Here is a 16,623-nt window from a genome sequence, read left to right on the forward strand (position 1 = left end):
CACATAATGAGTGCGGATAATTAAATGAATCCTTTATATACATTGTTTGAAATTGAATATGGCGAATAGCGGGGGTGCGCCCGATAAGTATTCGTGTCCAAAACACGCGATGTAGGCGGAAAGTCTGACAGGCAAAAGTTTTTTGCGGCAGCAAAACTAATTAAATACTACCCTTAGGGCTCTATTTATTAATTTAAATAAAGTGATAAAGGCTGTTTTGTGTTGTCACACCCTTTTCACATTATTTTAGTATCACCTATAGTTATTACAGGGCAATTGGAGTAGAATTCGTAAAAATCTACTCCAACCCCTAAGTATCACTTATTTTTAGTAATCAGATCACATTTCCCATAATTGTAATGGGAAATGTGATCCGACCAAAGTTACTAAAAATAAATTGTAAAAAAATATCGGGAAAAGCCCTGTGAGGTGGCGGTATCCAGGGTCTCCCCCGGTTATCGGCTTCCTACTCTGCTCTAACAGGGAGGGCAGAGCCGGAAGTTGGTCCCAGTAATCAGCTGTGTGGTCTAAACAGACCACAAGCTGATTGCTGTAAAAAAAAAAAAAAAATCCAGTTTTTTTTTTTACTTACCTGACTCCAGGGGCCAGTGATCGGGGCTCCGGTGATGTCTTCCCTCTGGTCAGCTGGTCTCCCATAGTGCACTGCGGCCCGGTCATCAGGTGATCGGGTCCCAGTGCAGTATGGGAGAGCACCTGATCGGAGGCATGGAGGACATCACTGGAAGCCCGGATCATGCAGGTAAGTGCTATCAAGGGAGGGGGAGTCGCGGGGGGGTCCGCGATCGTGGGGGGTGGGGCTTAATGATGGGGTGGGGCTTAGCGCCGGGGGGAAGCAGCGGCGGCCGGTCGGCATATGTACGGGCACTTTCTCACTGTATTTTTTGTGAAAATACCGTGACTAGTGTGCGGAGGGGATTCGCAGGGACAGAGCTTTATCACAAGCTCTGTCCCTGCATGGGATTTGTAGTAAATCCCTGTAATATTGCCTGAATTCACAATGCAAATTCAGTCGATAATATCACACTACAATCTGCAGTCAATCTGCGGATTGTAGTAAATAGAGCCCTTAGAGTGATCACATACAGTATGCGATCTTATACTATTATTATAATTATTATTATTATTATTATTATTATTATTATTATTATTATTATTATTATTATTATTATTATTATTGTTATTTACAGCATATGGCACCACAAGGGATCCGCTGCACCTAACAAGCTACACAAGCATGAACATTGCAAACAAAACAAGAGGAAACAAAAATTCAAAAGACTACAAAACATTGCAGAACACGGGATACAAGCTATAGAAATATTGTTACTCACAGAGGCAGCACTGTCTGTTGAGCCTAAAAACTTGGGCCAATGTGGGCAGGGGAGATGAGGACCCTGCTTGTGAGAGCGTACAGTTGTGTATTACATCACACTGTTCTCATAGTGAAGATTCATATTAATTATTTCAGCATACGTAGGAATTACTTTAGTGCTCTTTTTGCTGTTTGTTAATACAGTAGAAAAAGTGGCGCAATTTCCGCTCTCTCTTCTTTGTGCGTCTGGACAGCGAGGAAGTGACAGGAGGACGAGTCATGGTGGGCACTGGGTGTAATGGTATTCTTCTTCCCCTTCTCCCTGCACTGGGACCCTTTCTGCTCCATCTCTGAGCACAGCTGTATTATCATCAAACAATGGAGCATGATGCTATTATACAGAGGCCAAATAGACAACCAGGGGTATTCAATTTGGAGCGAAAATTTCGTCATTTTCACCGATTTCAATTATCCCCGAATTCAATTTCAAAGACTTTTCGCAGGTTCGAAAAGTCTTTGAAAAAAAATGGGGATAACTTTTCACCACTGAATAGGTGGCGAAAAATAGTGCAGAATTGGGGTTTAGGGGTGCAGGCTGAAACAAAAATAGCCTGCACCCCTGGGAATGACATTTAAAAAATAACTGTGTCAAAAAAAGTTTAAAAAAAAAAAATAGGGACACCCCCCCAAAAAAAAGAAGGAAAAAAAGTGTTTAACAATAGGGAAATAGGTTCAGGGGTATTCTGCAAGTATACGGCAGGTGTATTCTAGAATAGATTATTAGCGGCAGGTGTATTTTTGCAGAATTTTTAAATAAAGACTTTAGGGACTTAAAAATATGCTAGTACCCATTTTCATGTACCCCAAATTTGATGGGACCACTTAAAAAAAACAAAAAAATAACCTAAGTGCTCTTCTGCATCACTTCTTCAATGTCGGGAAAAAAACACCTGCAGCGACTATTTAAAACCCAGACTTTCATTTGCAGGCTAAAACAGGGGTACCCATAGTGATCCCCCATGTTTTGACAGCTTTAGGGGGGTCCTATAATTTATTCCAGGTAAATCCCCTTTTGTTTCACCGATCCTATTTCGCCGGCTCCCGTTTTCACTCCCGTATTGAATACCCCTGTACGTGTCTTACCGTCGCTATGTCTGAGCTTGGCTGCAGGGGCAAGACTTCTCGGAATTGTGATGCCGTCCTCTCCAGAGACCGGTAAAGGGCAGGTGCACTTTGCTGTATAATAATTATGAAGATGGGTTATTACACTTAGACACATTATACACATTCAGAAATGTAAAGACAATTAATAGATCAAATTTATTATAAATATATAGTATATTTAAAATTTATCAATTGAACATTGATTTATGTTTTACTGCTGTATTGAAATGAATGTAATATTACTCAGGAGAAAAAGTAAAACTGATAAGAATATTATATAATTGCTCGGTTCCTATGCGTGTAACTTCAGTGCCCACGTTACATACACTGTTGTGAGTGATGGTAACTTGCTTTGAGTTATGTGTAAGTGACGTTGGACACTATTGAACTCTACAAGGACAACGGCAGATATAAATATAAAGTTGCCCAGGGCATATAAAAAAAAAATTGTTACTCCCAGCATTTAGCTTAATTCATAATATGCTAATTTCTTTGAATTGAACCAATATTCATGCAACTGCAGGGTATCAATATTCTAGTATTATTAATATTACAGAGGCATGAGGTATACTGTGCCTCATGCATCAATGATTCTACTAGCTCACAATGAATTGCTAGTCTGCATACTGGTTGAGCCCACAAAATGGTTTTTAGGTGTTCGAAAAGATGCTAATACGTGCAGGAAATAGAAATGTATCTGGAATCCACCTCCTGCTGTATTACCATTTTAGATGTACAAAATCGTACAGCTGCTTGTGTGCGGGTAAGCAATTCCATCCATCTCTGAATCCTGCCCTCTGTGCGAGCCCTCTCATCTCTGGCAGTGCGGTACACTCTTGCTTTCTGACAGTCTTCTGTGCATGCGCAGGTCTCTAGGAACATGGCATCCGTGCCAATTTCCAGAGACATCTCTTTTGCGCATGTGCAAAACACTGGGGAAATGGCCGCCACAAGTTTTTCACAGTGAATTTTGGCCATGCACCCATTATAGATATGCTAATGCCAGTTGGGCAATATGAGAGTGATTGGAGGAGGTCGGGTGGAATGTGTTGAAGGGGTCAGTAAAAGGCTGGAGAGGAAGTAATCAGAAGACTTCTGTCCTGGAGATTGGTGTGAATGAGAACAAGATTGATGGGGGGTGGGATCTGAAGTGATTAGATGTCATGGTGGACTGACTCTAATTTGGAGGTGGAAAAATCAAGTGCACTGATGGAGGATGGAAGGTGGTGGGCTACTCACATTTCCTACTGGCAATGGATTACTTGGATTTCTTACTTCTGTAAAACAAGGAAAAGTAGTATCTCTGTATATAAGTACATAAATACTGCATATACTGTACCATCATGTAAGCGTAATTATTGTTTGTTTTCCTCTAACCTAATACTAGCAGAGGCAACTTGTTCTTTGCAATTTTTAATTGAAGTGCAAATCCCAGCATGAACTGATGGCAAAATGTTTCTATCACCCCTCCAATATATGAGAGGAGAGAGAGGAGAGAGAGAGAGAGAGAGAGAGAGAGAGAGAGAGAGGGAGGAGAGAGAGAGGAGAGAGGAAGAGGGAAAGAGAGAGGCAACTTGTTCTTTGCAATTTTTAATTGAAGTACAAATCCCAGAATGAACTGATAGAAACATTTTGCCATCACCCCTCCAATATATGAGAGGAGAGAGAGAGAGGAGAGATAGAGAGGAGAGAGAGGAGAGAGAGAGGGGGAGAGGGGGGAGAGATAGAGAGGAGAGAGAGAGGAGAGTGAGAGGGGGAGTAGAGAGAGGAGAGAGAGGGAGAGGGGAGAGAGAGAGGGAGTGAGGAGAGAGAAAGAGAATGAGGAGAGGGGGGGAGAGAGAGAGGGAGAGGAGAGAGAGAGAGAGAGAGGGAGAGAGAGAGGAGAGAGAGGAGAGGGGGGAGAAAGAGAGAGGAGAGGGAGAGGGAGAGAGGAGAGAGAAAGAGAGAAAGTAGGAGATTAGAGAGAGAGAGAGAGGGAGAGAGGGAGGAGAGAGAGGAGAGAGGGAGGAGAGAGAAGGAGAGAGATAGGGAGAGGGGGAGTAAGAGAGAGGGAGAGAGGAGAGAGAAAGAGAGAGAGGGAGAGGAGAGAGAGGGAGAGAGAGAGGGAGAGAGAGGGAGAGAGAGAGGAGAGAGAGAGGAGAGAGAGGGAGAGAGGGGGTTAGAGAGAGGAGGGGGAGAGGGGGAGAGAGAGAGAAGAGAGAGAGGGAGAGAGGGGGAGGGAGAGAGGAGAGAGAGGAGGAGAGGGGGAGAGAGAGAGGAGAGAGGGGGAGAGAGAGGAGAGGGGGGAGAGAGGAGAGAGAGAGGAGAGGGAAAGATGGAGAGGGAGAGGGGGGAGAGAGGGGGGAGAGAGGGGGGAAGAGAGAGAGGAGAGAGATAGAGGAGAGGGAGTGAGAGGGAGAGGGGGAGAGAGAGAGAGGAGAGAAAGAGGGGGAGAGAGAGAGGAGGAGAAAGAGAGAGGAGAGAAAGGATTGAGAAAGAGATAAATGAGAAAGAGGAGAGGGGGGAGTGGGAGAGGGGGGAGATAGAGAGATAGGAGAGGGGGGAGAGGGGTGGAGAGAGAGAGAGAGGGGGGAGAGAGGGGAGGGGGAGAGATAGAGTGAGAGAGAGAGGAGAGGGGGAGAGGGGGAGAGAGAGAGGGGGAGCAGAGAGAGGAGAGAGAGGGAGAGGGAAAGAGAGAGAGAGAGGGAGAGGGGGAGAGAGAGAGGAAGTGAGGAGAGAGAAAGAGAGAGAGGAGAGGGGGGAGAGAGAGGGAGTGGAGAGAGAGAGAGGGAGAGAGGATAGAGAAAGAGAGAGAGGAGAGGGGGGAGAGAGAGAGAGAAAGAGAGAAAGCAAGAGAGTAGAGAGAGAGAGATAGAGGGAGAGAGGGAGGAGAGAGATGAGAGAGAAAGAGAGATAAATGAGGAAGAGGAGAAGGGGGAGTGAGAGAGGGGGAGAGAAGAGAGAGAGGAGAGGGAAAGAGGGAGAGTGAGAGGGGGGAAGAGAGAGAGGAGAGAGAGGGAGAGGGGGAGAGAGAGAGGGGGAGAGAAAGAGAGAGATGAGAGAGAGAGGGGAGACAGAGAGGAGAGAGAGAAGAGAAAGGAAAGAGAAAGAGAGATAAATGAGAAGAGGAGAGGGGGGAGTGGGAGAGGGTGGAGAGAGAGAGAGGAGAGGGGGAGAGATAGAGAGAGAGGGGGGGAGAGAGGGGAGAGGGGGGAGGGAGAGAGAGAGAGGAGAGGGGGAGAGGGGGGAGAGAGAGAGGGGGAAGAGAGAGGGAGAGAGGGGGAGAGGGAGAGGGGGGAGAGGGAGAGGGTGGAGAGGGAGAGGGGAGAGAGAGTGAGAGAGAGAGAGAGAGAGAGAGAGAGGAGAGGGGGGAGAGGGGGAGAGAGAGAGAGAGAGAGAGAGGGGGGAGAGAGAGGGGAGAGAGAGAGGAGAGAGAGAGGGGGTAGATAGGGGAAGAGAGAGTGGAGAGAGGAGATAGAGAGAGAGGGGAGAGGGAGAGGGGGGAGAGAGGGAGAGAGAGAGAGGAGAGGGGGAGAGGGGAAGAGAGAGAGAGGAGGGCGGGAGAGGGGGAGAGAGAGAGGGGGGAGAGAGAGAAATGAGAGAGAGAGGAGAGAGAGGGGGGAGAGAGAGGAGAGAGGAAAGAGAAAGAGAGAGAGGAGATAGAGTAGTTGGAGAGAAGGAGTGGGAGAGGAGAGAGATAGGAGAGTGGGGAGAGGGGGTGAAGAGAGAGGAGAGAGAGACAGAGGGGAGAGAGAGAGGGCGGGAGAGAGAGAGAGGGGAGAGAGAGGAGAGAGAGGAAAGAGAAAGAGAGATAAGTGGGAGAGAGAGAGGAGAGGGGGAGAGGGAGGAGAGAGAGAGGGGGATAGGAGAGAGAGAGTAGAGGGGGAGAGGGAGAAGTGGAGAGAGAGAGAGGGGGAGAGAGAGGGAGTGAGAGGAGAGGGGGGAGAGATAGATTGGGAAAGAGGGGAAAGAGAGTGGAGAGAGAGAGAGGAGAGAGGGAGAGAGAGAGGAGAGGAGGAGAGAGAGAGAAAGAGGGAGTGGAGAGAGAGAGGGAGAGAGGAGAGAGAGGTGGAGAGGTGGAGAGAGAGAGAGGGAGAGGGATAGAGGAGAGAGAAAGAGAGAGAGAGGAGGGGAGAGAGAGAGGAGAGCGAAAGAGAGAAAGATGGAGAGGAGAGAGAGAGAGGGAGAGACTTAGAGGGATATAGGAGAGGGAGAGGAGAAAGAGAGAGGAGAGAGAGGGAGATGGAAAGAAAGAGAGAGATGAGAGAGAGGGAAAAGAGATAGGGAGAGAGTTGAGTGAGAGGGAGAGAGGAGAGAGAAAGAGAGAGATAGGGAGAGGGGAGAGAGAGAGAGGAGAGATATAGTGGGGGAGAGAGAGGAGAGGGGGAGAGGGAGAGGGGGCAGAGAGAGAGAGGAGAGGGAAAGAGAGAGAGAGGAGAGAGAGGGAGAGAGATAGGGAGAGGGGAGAGTGAGCGAGAGGGAGAGGAGAGAGAGGAGAGAGAAAGAGAGAGAGGGAGAGGAGAGAGAGAGAGAGGGGGGGATAGGAGAGAGAGAGAGAGTGGAGGGGGGAGTGAGTGGGAAAGAGATAGAGAGAGGTGAGAGAGAGGGAGAGGAGAGGGGGGAAAGTGGGGAGAGAGATTGGGAGAGAGAGAGGAATGATAGAGTGGATAGAGAGAGAGGGGGGGGAGAGAGAGGAGAGAGAGGGAGAGGGAGAGTGGGAGAGACAGAGAGAGGGGAAGGAGAGAGGGGAGAGAGAGGAGAGAGAGAGATGAGAGAGGAAAGAGAGAGAAATGAGAGAGAGGAGAGGGGGAGAGGGAGAGGGGGAGAGAGTGAGAGAGGGGGAGAGGGAGAGAGGAGAGAAAGAGAGAGTGAGAGGGGAAAGAGAGAGGAGAGAAAGAGAGAGATGGAGAGAGAGAGGAGAGAGAGGGAGAGAGGGATAGGAGGGTAGAGAGAGAGAGGAGAGAGGGGGGAGAGGGGGGAGAGAGAGAGAGGAGAGAGAGAGGAGAGAGAGAGGGGGGAGAGAGAGGAGAGAGAGGAGAGAGGAAAGAGAAAGAGAGATAAATGAGAGAGAGGAGAGGGGGAAGAGGGAGAGGGTGAGTGAGAGAGGGGGGTAGAGAGGAGAGAGATAGAGAGAGGAGAGAGAGGAAAGAGAAAGAGAGGGAGAGGAGATAGAGGTGGAGAGAGGAGAGAGAGGAGAGAGAGGGAGAGGGGGGAGAGGGTGGGAGAGAGAGAGAGGAGAGAGAGACAGAGGATAGAGAGGAGAGAGAGAGGAGAGGGGGGAGAGAGAGAGGGGGAGAGGAAAGAGAAAGAAAGATAAATGAGAGGTAGGAGAGAGAGAGGGAGGGGGAGAGGGAGAGAGAGTAGAGGAGATAGAGAGAGAGGGGGAGAGAGGAGAGGGTGAGTGGGGGGCAGAGAGAGGGGGGAGAGAGAGGAGAGAGAGAGGAGAGAAAGAGGGGGAGAGATAGCGGAGGGAGGGGAGAGAGGGGGAGAGAGAGAGGAGAGAGAGAGAGGATAGAGAGGAAAGAGAATGAGAGAGAAATGAGAGAGAGGAGAGAGAGAGGAGAGGGGAGAGAGAGGGGGAGAGAGAGAGGAGAAAGAGAGAGTGGGAGAGAGAGAGGAGAAAGAGAGAGAGGAGAGAGAGGAGAGAGAGAGCGCATTATGCATCCATGCAGCAATATGTGAGTAGCTAGACTTCTATAGACAGGATTGGAATATTGGATAGTCGCAATCATTCATAATGGGCTGAACTTATTTATTCAATTAAATGTAATCTATTACACTTGTGAGATAAATCTGTTTTCCCAAACACACTTTACTTCTTCTGCATATCAAACATTGATTTTGGGAGTAGTAACTAAACACAATGGGCCTGGTTATGAGCTGGAGGGCAGCGGCAATGCCTGACACATCTGTGTAAAAGTCTAAGTGGCACCGTGCTTGTGCCCCGATCACGTACATACAGAGTCACATTAGTGAGTTCATATGCGCGGATGCAGAAGTCGATAGGTAATGGGCGGTGACACAGATGTGGCTACTCAGATGCACAGTAATGTACAGTCTTATGGGCATGTAATGGGAAAGTTGCCGGCGAGTTGCTTAAGTAGTTGTGAATTGAGGCGCCTAATCAGTCTCATTGGAGGCCACACTCAGAGAGATAAATGGCATCTAGCATATGGCATGTGTAATTTTTGATGGTGCAACAATGGGAACACCTAAAGCTGTACCAAGCATGACTGCCATGTCTGTGTGGGCATCTCAGGCACTTGCACAATCGGACGCCTGGCTGTACAGCAGGGAAGCGCTTTGTAGCAGCATTAGCATAAAGTCACAGGTGCGACTACAGCAATAGATTCACAGACGGACGCTGCTGCTTCCAACTCAAAGTCAGACCCAAAGGTTACTCTTCATCTGATCCTCCATATTTATATACTCAGGAATGAGGGACATGGTTACTACCAAGCTTCAGGAATATATTCAGGAACTTCCTCCTGGCCAGCTGCCCCATTTCCTCAGACTTCTCTCTGTATGTAATGAGGACGAGGTCATCAGCCCAAGCTGCAATACTGCGCTGAGTTTCTAGGATCCGGGTCTTCTCCTGATCACTGCTGTCTTCTAGGTCATCAATCACCACAATCACGCTCTCCTTCCCTGCACACAGAGGAGATGCATCAGTCATTGTGGTAGTATATAAATTGTTAATATAAGTGGCAGAATTGTATTTAAATCATGTAACAAAGTTCTGATACAGCACAATTGAGCTTTTTTGATTGCCCCCAGTATAACCCAGGGGTTCCCAACCACGGTCCTCAAGGCACACTAACAGTCCAGGTTTTAAGGATAGCCATAGTTGAGCACAGGTGACTTAATTAGTACCTTAGTTATTTTGATATAACCATCTGTGCTTAAGCATGGATATCACTAAAACCAGGACTGTTAGTGTGCCTTGAGGACCGAGGTTGGGAATCACTGGTATAACCCCTCAGCACTACTGTACAGACCCAATTACTTTGTTATGTGTAAATTAATCACTCTATTAGTTTTACTGGAATATGTGATTTCTAAATCAGTTTTTATAATGTATATGTGCAATTGTCCCACAACGTGTGACCTAAATTTTACAGTTACAACCTCTCTGATATACCAAGGCTTAATTAAATTAATCGCTATCATGTTTTATTTTACCGCTGGTCGATCTTATGCTCATATTGTGACCTATGGTCAGTATGCCAGCTCCCGCGACCCTTGCAATTCAAACAGAAAATGCTAATCATCGCACCTGTGAGGTAATTCAACATTTTGCCACATGTGTAATGTGAGGAAATCACTCTGAACTCCAGATAAGTTGCAAATAACATTAGATAACTATTAGTGGAAATACTATAAGGAAAAAATTTCAGTTTCTTAAATGGTCAAATTATCTGAAAAAATATGTCTATATTGTCCAAATCATGCTAATTAAATGCCTCTGAGCACATGATTATTCATTAGGAGGCATCACGGGTGTACCACAGGTTTTGCACTGAGGGTCCGATTCATGTTTGCAAGGAAATGCACATCTGCAAGAATGTGGCTGTGCAATTCTGTGTCATTGAAATTTAAATGCAACAGGAGGAGTCTGTAGGAGATAGAGGCCTCCTGTTAGCATTTGCGAGATCATTGGGCTGTCTAAGGACGCAGCCTCGGTTGACCATTGCGACCATCATGATCATAGGTCATGATTCACAATGGTTTCAGACACCAGCCAGCCCACATAAGCTGAAGCTTACTACTAAAGCTGGCCATAGGATCCAGACACCTGGCTCCAGGAAGTCTGCGTCCAGTGATGCAGGCCCTGCACCCTTCATGCCTTCAAAACTTAAACTAAAGATTTTTCCCTACTTTTCACCTGGTCAGGGACCACAAACTAAAATCTGTGTAAACTCCTATTGAGATTTGTGTTAACTTATCACAGGCTTTTCTAACTGAATAGCAAAAAGTCACAGTCGTGGGTGTTTTAGCCATGTTAAGCAATTTTCAACCAACTCACGGCTAATTCAATTGACCCCTAACTCTGTGTATTGTGTTGTTATAGCAATGTGATTGGGACACAATATACATATATTGTTTCTCTATTAATTTTATTTTGCATAACAAAAAAAATCACATATGGTGCTCACCTAATCTGTTTATCATTAAACAAGCTCTACCCTCTTCCAAACAATAATTATTTCTGAGTAAGGTGTAACACAAACTGAATAACGACAATCTTCATCATAAAAATCAGCCTAGTTATGATGATCAGCCTAGTAGACCATGGCATGCTGACTTATGATGACCCGCCTAGGAGACCATGGCATGCTGACTTATAATGATCAGCCTAGGAGACCATGGCATGCTGACTTATGATGACCAGCCTAGGAGACCAAAGCATGTTGTCTTATGATGATCAGCCTAGGAGACCACTTGTATGTTGACTTATGATGGTCAGCCTAGGAGACCATGGCATGCTGACTTGTGATGATCAACTTAGGAGATCATGGCAGGTTGTCTTATGGATGATCAGCCTAGGAAACCATGGCATGCTGACTTATGATGATCAGCCTAGGAAAGCAAGCCATGTTGACTTATGATGAACAGCCTAGGTCACCACGGCATGCTGACATGATGATAAGCCTAGTATACTATGGCATGTGGACTTATGATCGGCCCTGGTGACCATGGCATGCTGACATATTATGATCAGCCTAGGAGACCAAGGCATGTTGTCTTATGATGATCAGCCTAGGAGACCATGGCATGCTGAATTATGATGACCAGCCTAGGAGACCATGGCATGCTGACTTATGACGATCAGCCTAGGAGACCATGGCATGCTGACTTATGACGATCAGCCTAGGAGACCATGGCATGCTGATTTATGACGATCAGCCTAGGAGACCATGGCATGCTGACTTATGACGATCAGCCTAGGAGACCATGGCATGCTGACTTATGATGATCAGCCTAGTAGACCATGGCATGCCTGACTTATGATGATCAGCCTAGGAGACCAAGGCATGTTGACTTATGATGGTCAGCCTTGGTGACCACTGCATGCTGACTTATGATCAGCCTAGGAGACCAAGGCATGTTGTCTTATGTTGATCAGCCTAGTAGACCATGGTATACTGACTTATGATGATCAGCCTAGGAGACCATGGCATGCTGACTTATGATGATCAACCTAGGAGATCATGGCAGGTTGACTCATGATGATCAGCCTAGGAGACCATGGAATGTTGACTTATGATGATCAGCCTAGGAGACCACGGCATGCTGATGTATGATGATCACCTTAGGAGACCATGGCATGCTGACATATGAAGAAAGACATTGCATGCATTTTTAATGTATCTTACCAAGAACAGTATACAGATACTTTAGTTCATCATCAAAGAGAGAGTCGACCACATCAGTGACATTGACTCTGCCTCTATTCTTGGTGTGGTACAGAATCCCATATTTGCATAAGGATACATCCATATTGAACTGCTGAAATCTATTGTTAGAGATATAATAGGGTCTGACATCTAGACAGTGGTCCTTTAAGTCCTCGGATGTGAGCAGCGTCATCAGCCAAGAGTAATCACTTTCTCCTGATCTAGAGAAAAGTCCAACTTTGCGTTTTTTTCCTCATTGAACCCTGGGATGCAAAATAGAAATTAATAAGTAACCATTTTACAATGTCCTCTCTTTATGACACCCAATTTTAGTATGTTATAGTGAGAGTGGTGTTATAAATAGGGTGACATAGTACAAAGGAGTGAACACATATTAAAGCACCTAACGTTTGTGGCTAGCACATACCGGGAGGGTGGTATTACAATGAGAGTACATAGATTGCAATACATTATAATTCATCTTATTTAGGACCTGATTCAGAAATGTACGCAATGCTGATTTTTGCACTGATCGATTGATTGCTAGTCATTGCGCCTGGTGTAAGCCACACTGCGCACACACTTCCATTGGATTAACGGCCGCATAGAGGATCCATTCTCAAAGTGAGTTACAGGTCAGGTAGTCAGTGTTTGGGGGAAGTAATGGGGGCGTGGCTAGGTCAGCGCAGGCATGTTTAACCATTTAAACACCGTTTCATGGGTTTGCATAAATTAGCTATAGTGCGTCAGGAGAGCTGCAGTGTTTTCGGCTGGTCAGACCTGCCGCATATGCTGTGTGGCTGCCTGATCTGCATCGATGTTACCAATGTTTATGCTGATGGGCATTGTCGGATGTATATAAGGAGGCAGCAGTGGGCGTCCCTGTGCTCGGTTGTGCTTTGGAAGGAATTAGCATATTTTAGCAACTGCAGTCAGTGAGAGAATGCAGCTGCGATTGCAATAGCGTCTGTCTCTGAATCTGGCTCTTAGAATCAAATCAGATAACACTCTATGGATAAGTTTGTTACAGCCCTTCTTTGCTTGTTTTAACACACTGGGATATTAACAAAAAACTGCTTATGGTAAGAACTAATGCAGGAAAATTTGTCACAGGGAAAATGGATGACATTATTGTGCTGTACCCAGGGACACTTTAAGACATCAATGGACCCAGGACAAGTAAAGGTGAAAATGGCATTTATAGGACATGACAACCTGCTTGGCCTATGCATTAACCCCATTAGAGCTGTTTAATAGGCGATCTTATTTATGATTTCATAATTCTTGTAATTAATATCTCCTGTTTTATAAAAATACATATACCTATATTTCATAACTAGCAGATTTAAACTTAGTAAATTCAATATATATATACAAGAGATGAGCGGGTCGGTTCTCTGAGAACCGAACCCACCGAACTTCCAGATCTGAGGCGAGAACAGAGTGAGGCTCTGGTTTTCCCGCCTGACTCATATCCGAAAACGAGGCAAATGCGTCACTCTCCCACTGTTGGATTCTTATTGGTTTTGGATTATATAAAGGTCCCCATTTCAGCACCATTTTCACTCCGGCTGTGGAGAGAGAAGCTAGCAGACGTAGTCAGTCACTGTCAGTCACTCAGTGTGTGTGTCTAGTTGGGGTAATGACCTGAAGGCTGCTGCTGTGTTGTCCATAAAGGGGCTTAGGCTGCAGTATATAAAGGGGGGTTTCCTTCAGTGGGTGCAGCGGCTGCTGTATCACTTGTCCTGTCACTTAACTGTGGCTGCTGCTGTGTTTTTCTCCTGTCCATCAGGCTAGGGCTGCAGTCCATAAAGGGGTGCTGTGTTGTCCGGGGGGATGGGCACTCTGTCAATCAGGGGTACTCTTCTCCAGTGTAAAAAAAAATAAAAGTATTTTTTATCTTTTCCTTTTGTGTGTGTGTGTGTGTGTGTGCATTAGCAACTTAGCTGCGCTATTATTGTATGGTGACACTGCCGCATTTTATCGTCCACATATCTGTTACTCTGCAGGTGGTCTGTCCATACCCGGCAGGAGTGTTTTTTTGTCCATAAAAAACTGGTGCTGTCTGTGTTGTTCATCAAGGTGCTGCTGCCTCATTCAGGGGTGCTCTTCCCCAGTGTCCAAAAAAATAAAAGTGCTTTTTGTGTGTGTGTGTGTGTGTGTGTGTGTGTGCGTTAGCAACTTAGCTGCGCTATTATTGTATGGTGACACTGCCGCAGTTTATCGTCCATGTATTTGTGACTCTGCAGGTGGTCTGTCCGCACTCGGCAGGGGAGTTTTGTTGTCCAGAAAAAAGGTGTACTGTCTGTGTTGTTCATCAAGGGGCTGCTGCCTCATTCAGGGGTGCTCTTCCCCAGTGTAAAAAAAAATATTGTCGGTCAGACCACAGTGTAAGTTTGTTGATATGGAGGACAATCAAATGAGAGGAAAGCAGGAACCACATACCAGTCTTGCAGCTACTGCCAGCAGTCATGATGACGATGCAAGGTTGTCAACATCATCTATGAAGGCCGATGCTCAAGAGCTTAAGTCAAAATCAAACAAGCAATGTTTACAGTGTTAAAGAAAAAAAATTAAATGCTAAGTTAGCTACAGAGAAACAAAAAATTGGCAATATGCCATTTACTACAAGAAGTGGCAAGGAAAGGATAAGACCTTGGCCTTTATTTATGACTGGTGGTTCTGCATCTTATGATAATGTAAGCACTTCTCCCTGTAGAAGTGTCAAAAAAATAAAAATCACTAAGGCGCATGAACCAACTGTGTGCTCAAAAAAGTCACAGATCCCCGAAGAGAGTGTAAGTGTGTCCACGGTTGCCAGATGTGAGCCTGACCTTTCTAATACTGTACTTGAAGAGGAGCCTCCTTCCACCATTTGTGTTCCCTCTGCAAATGTGGGGATGAGCAGCACAAGTCAACATGCTGATGTAGACAATCGAGGATGCTTCCATGGAATTGCACCAGGAGGATGAGGAGGATATTTCTGTAGTCGGCGCTAACAAGGATGATGAAGATGCTGATGATGAGGATGTTGATGCCGAGAATGTTGCTTGTGCAAATCAGGTAACAGTTGTTGCCCATAGTATGAAAAAGCCCATTGTTGTCATGCTGTGGCAAAAGAGAAAAAAATACACATCTCATGTCTGGAATTATTTCCACTCAAATCCAGACAACAGTTGTCAAGCCATCTGTAATGTTAGCCAAGCAAAAGTGAGTAGAGGTAAGGACCTTAACAAGGAGGAGTTTCCTAGATGGTTACATCACTTGCAGTGCATTCATCAAATTCCAAAGTGTCAGAAACTTTGGCTAAAAATGTAACAGTCAGTCCAGTTTCACCTAGCTGCTCCCTTCTCTCTGTTAGTTCCAAGTGCCTGCAATCTCCACAACCATCAACCTGCATCAACATCCTCAATCATAACCAGAAGTAGTCCTGCATCCAATTTCATAAGAATGACTGACTCCTTTCCTATCCATGATTCCTCAGAAGGATCCTTGAGGACTACTCCTGTTGCAGCTGCTGCTGTAAGTGGCTTTTCATCCCAGAAGGGGACCAGGAAGAACACTACTTTTAGTAGTTTAACAAAACAATTTACTGTCAAACAATAATTTGTAATGGAGAACAAGTATAACAGCACAGCGGATTACTGACGCCATAACAGCTATGCTTAGATTCCACATCACTAGAAAAGCACTTCCCAGTCTGTTCAAGGACATTAAAAAAATCCTCATTAGTGTCCCCCGAAATGCCGTTTGCTCACAGTCCACTTGAACACAGATATATGTACAAGTGTGACAGGGCAAACTAAAGATTACATGACTGACAGCCCACTGAGTAGGTGTATTGCCTCCAACAGTGCAAACAACAGCAGCAGCATCTAACAAATGCCATCTCATTCAGAGGCTGGCTACTCTGTGTATCACCGGTTTCACTATAAGGCATACCACTGAGAACATCTTAGAAAAACTCAGGGAAATTATTGCAAAATGGCTTACCCCACTTAGACTCTCCATGGGATTTGTGATTTCTGACTATGCCACTAATATTGTGTGAGCATTACATCTGGGGGAATTCAAACTTGTTCCATGTTTTGCTCACACTATTAATTTGGTGGTGCAACATTTTTTTTTAAATTACAGGGACATGCAGGAGATGTTCTCGGAGGCCTGAAAGATTTTGGGACATTTTTGACATTCAACAACTGTGTGTCAAAGATTGCAGCACCAGCAAGTACTGTTTAATTTCCCCTGCCATCAGCTTAAGAAATAGGTAGTAACTAGGTGGAATACTACCCTCTATATGCTTCAGCGGATGGAGGAGCAGCAAAAGGCCATTTAAGGCTAAACAATCGCCTATGACATAGGGAAAGGAGCTGGAATGCACCTTAGTCAAGCGCAGTGGAGAATAATTTCTGTGTTGTGCAAGGTTCTCAATCAGTTTGAACTTGTCACATGTGAAGATAGTTCAGACACTGCCAGCTTGAGTCAGGTAATTCCCCTAATCAGACTTTTGATAAAGCAGCTGGAGAAACTGAAGGAGGAACTGAAATGGTGTGATTCCTCTAAGTATGTCAGACTTGTAGATCAAGCCCTTAATTTGCTTTGCTAGGATCCAAGGGTCATCAATCTCTTGAAATCAGATCACTATATTTTGGCAACCATACTTGATCATAAATCTGAAAAGATGCAAAGAGCTGTTGGTGAAAAAATTGTCAGCTCAAGCGGCACGTGACATGGCAGCATCTCTTCCTT

The 16,623-nt window shown here is 45.6% G+C and overlaps 1 protein-coding gene across 1 annotated transcript in view; it reads right to left on the reverse strand.

Annotated features, from left to right (window-relative positions):
* The window catches only part of LOC148481844 (uncharacterized), a 57,582-nt gene that overhangs the window by 5,403 nt on the left and 35,556 nt on the right, over window positions 1-16,623 (reverse strand). Inside the window, exons 7-10 of the mRNA XM_088452926.1 lie at window positions 11,854-12,126; window positions 8,933-9,124; window positions 3,737-3,774; window positions 2,477-2,569 (exon numbers count right to left, since the gene is read on the reverse strand). Coding sequence (XP_088309052.1) covers window positions 2,477-2,569; window positions 3,737-3,774; window positions 8,933-9,124; window positions 11,854-12,126 — 596 coding nt within the window. The remainder of the gene's footprint in view (window positions 1-2,476; window positions 2,570-3,736; window positions 3,775-8,932; window positions 9,125-11,853; window positions 12,127-16,623) is intronic.

Source organism: Taudactylus pleione, unplaced genomic scaffold (genome assembly GCF_031769625.1).
Source record: "Taudactylus pleione unplaced genomic scaffold, aTauple2 ptg000559l, whole genome shotgun sequence".
Classification (NCBI taxonomy): Eukaryota; Metazoa; Chordata; class Amphibia; order Anura; family Myobatrachidae; genus Taudactylus; species Taudactylus pleione.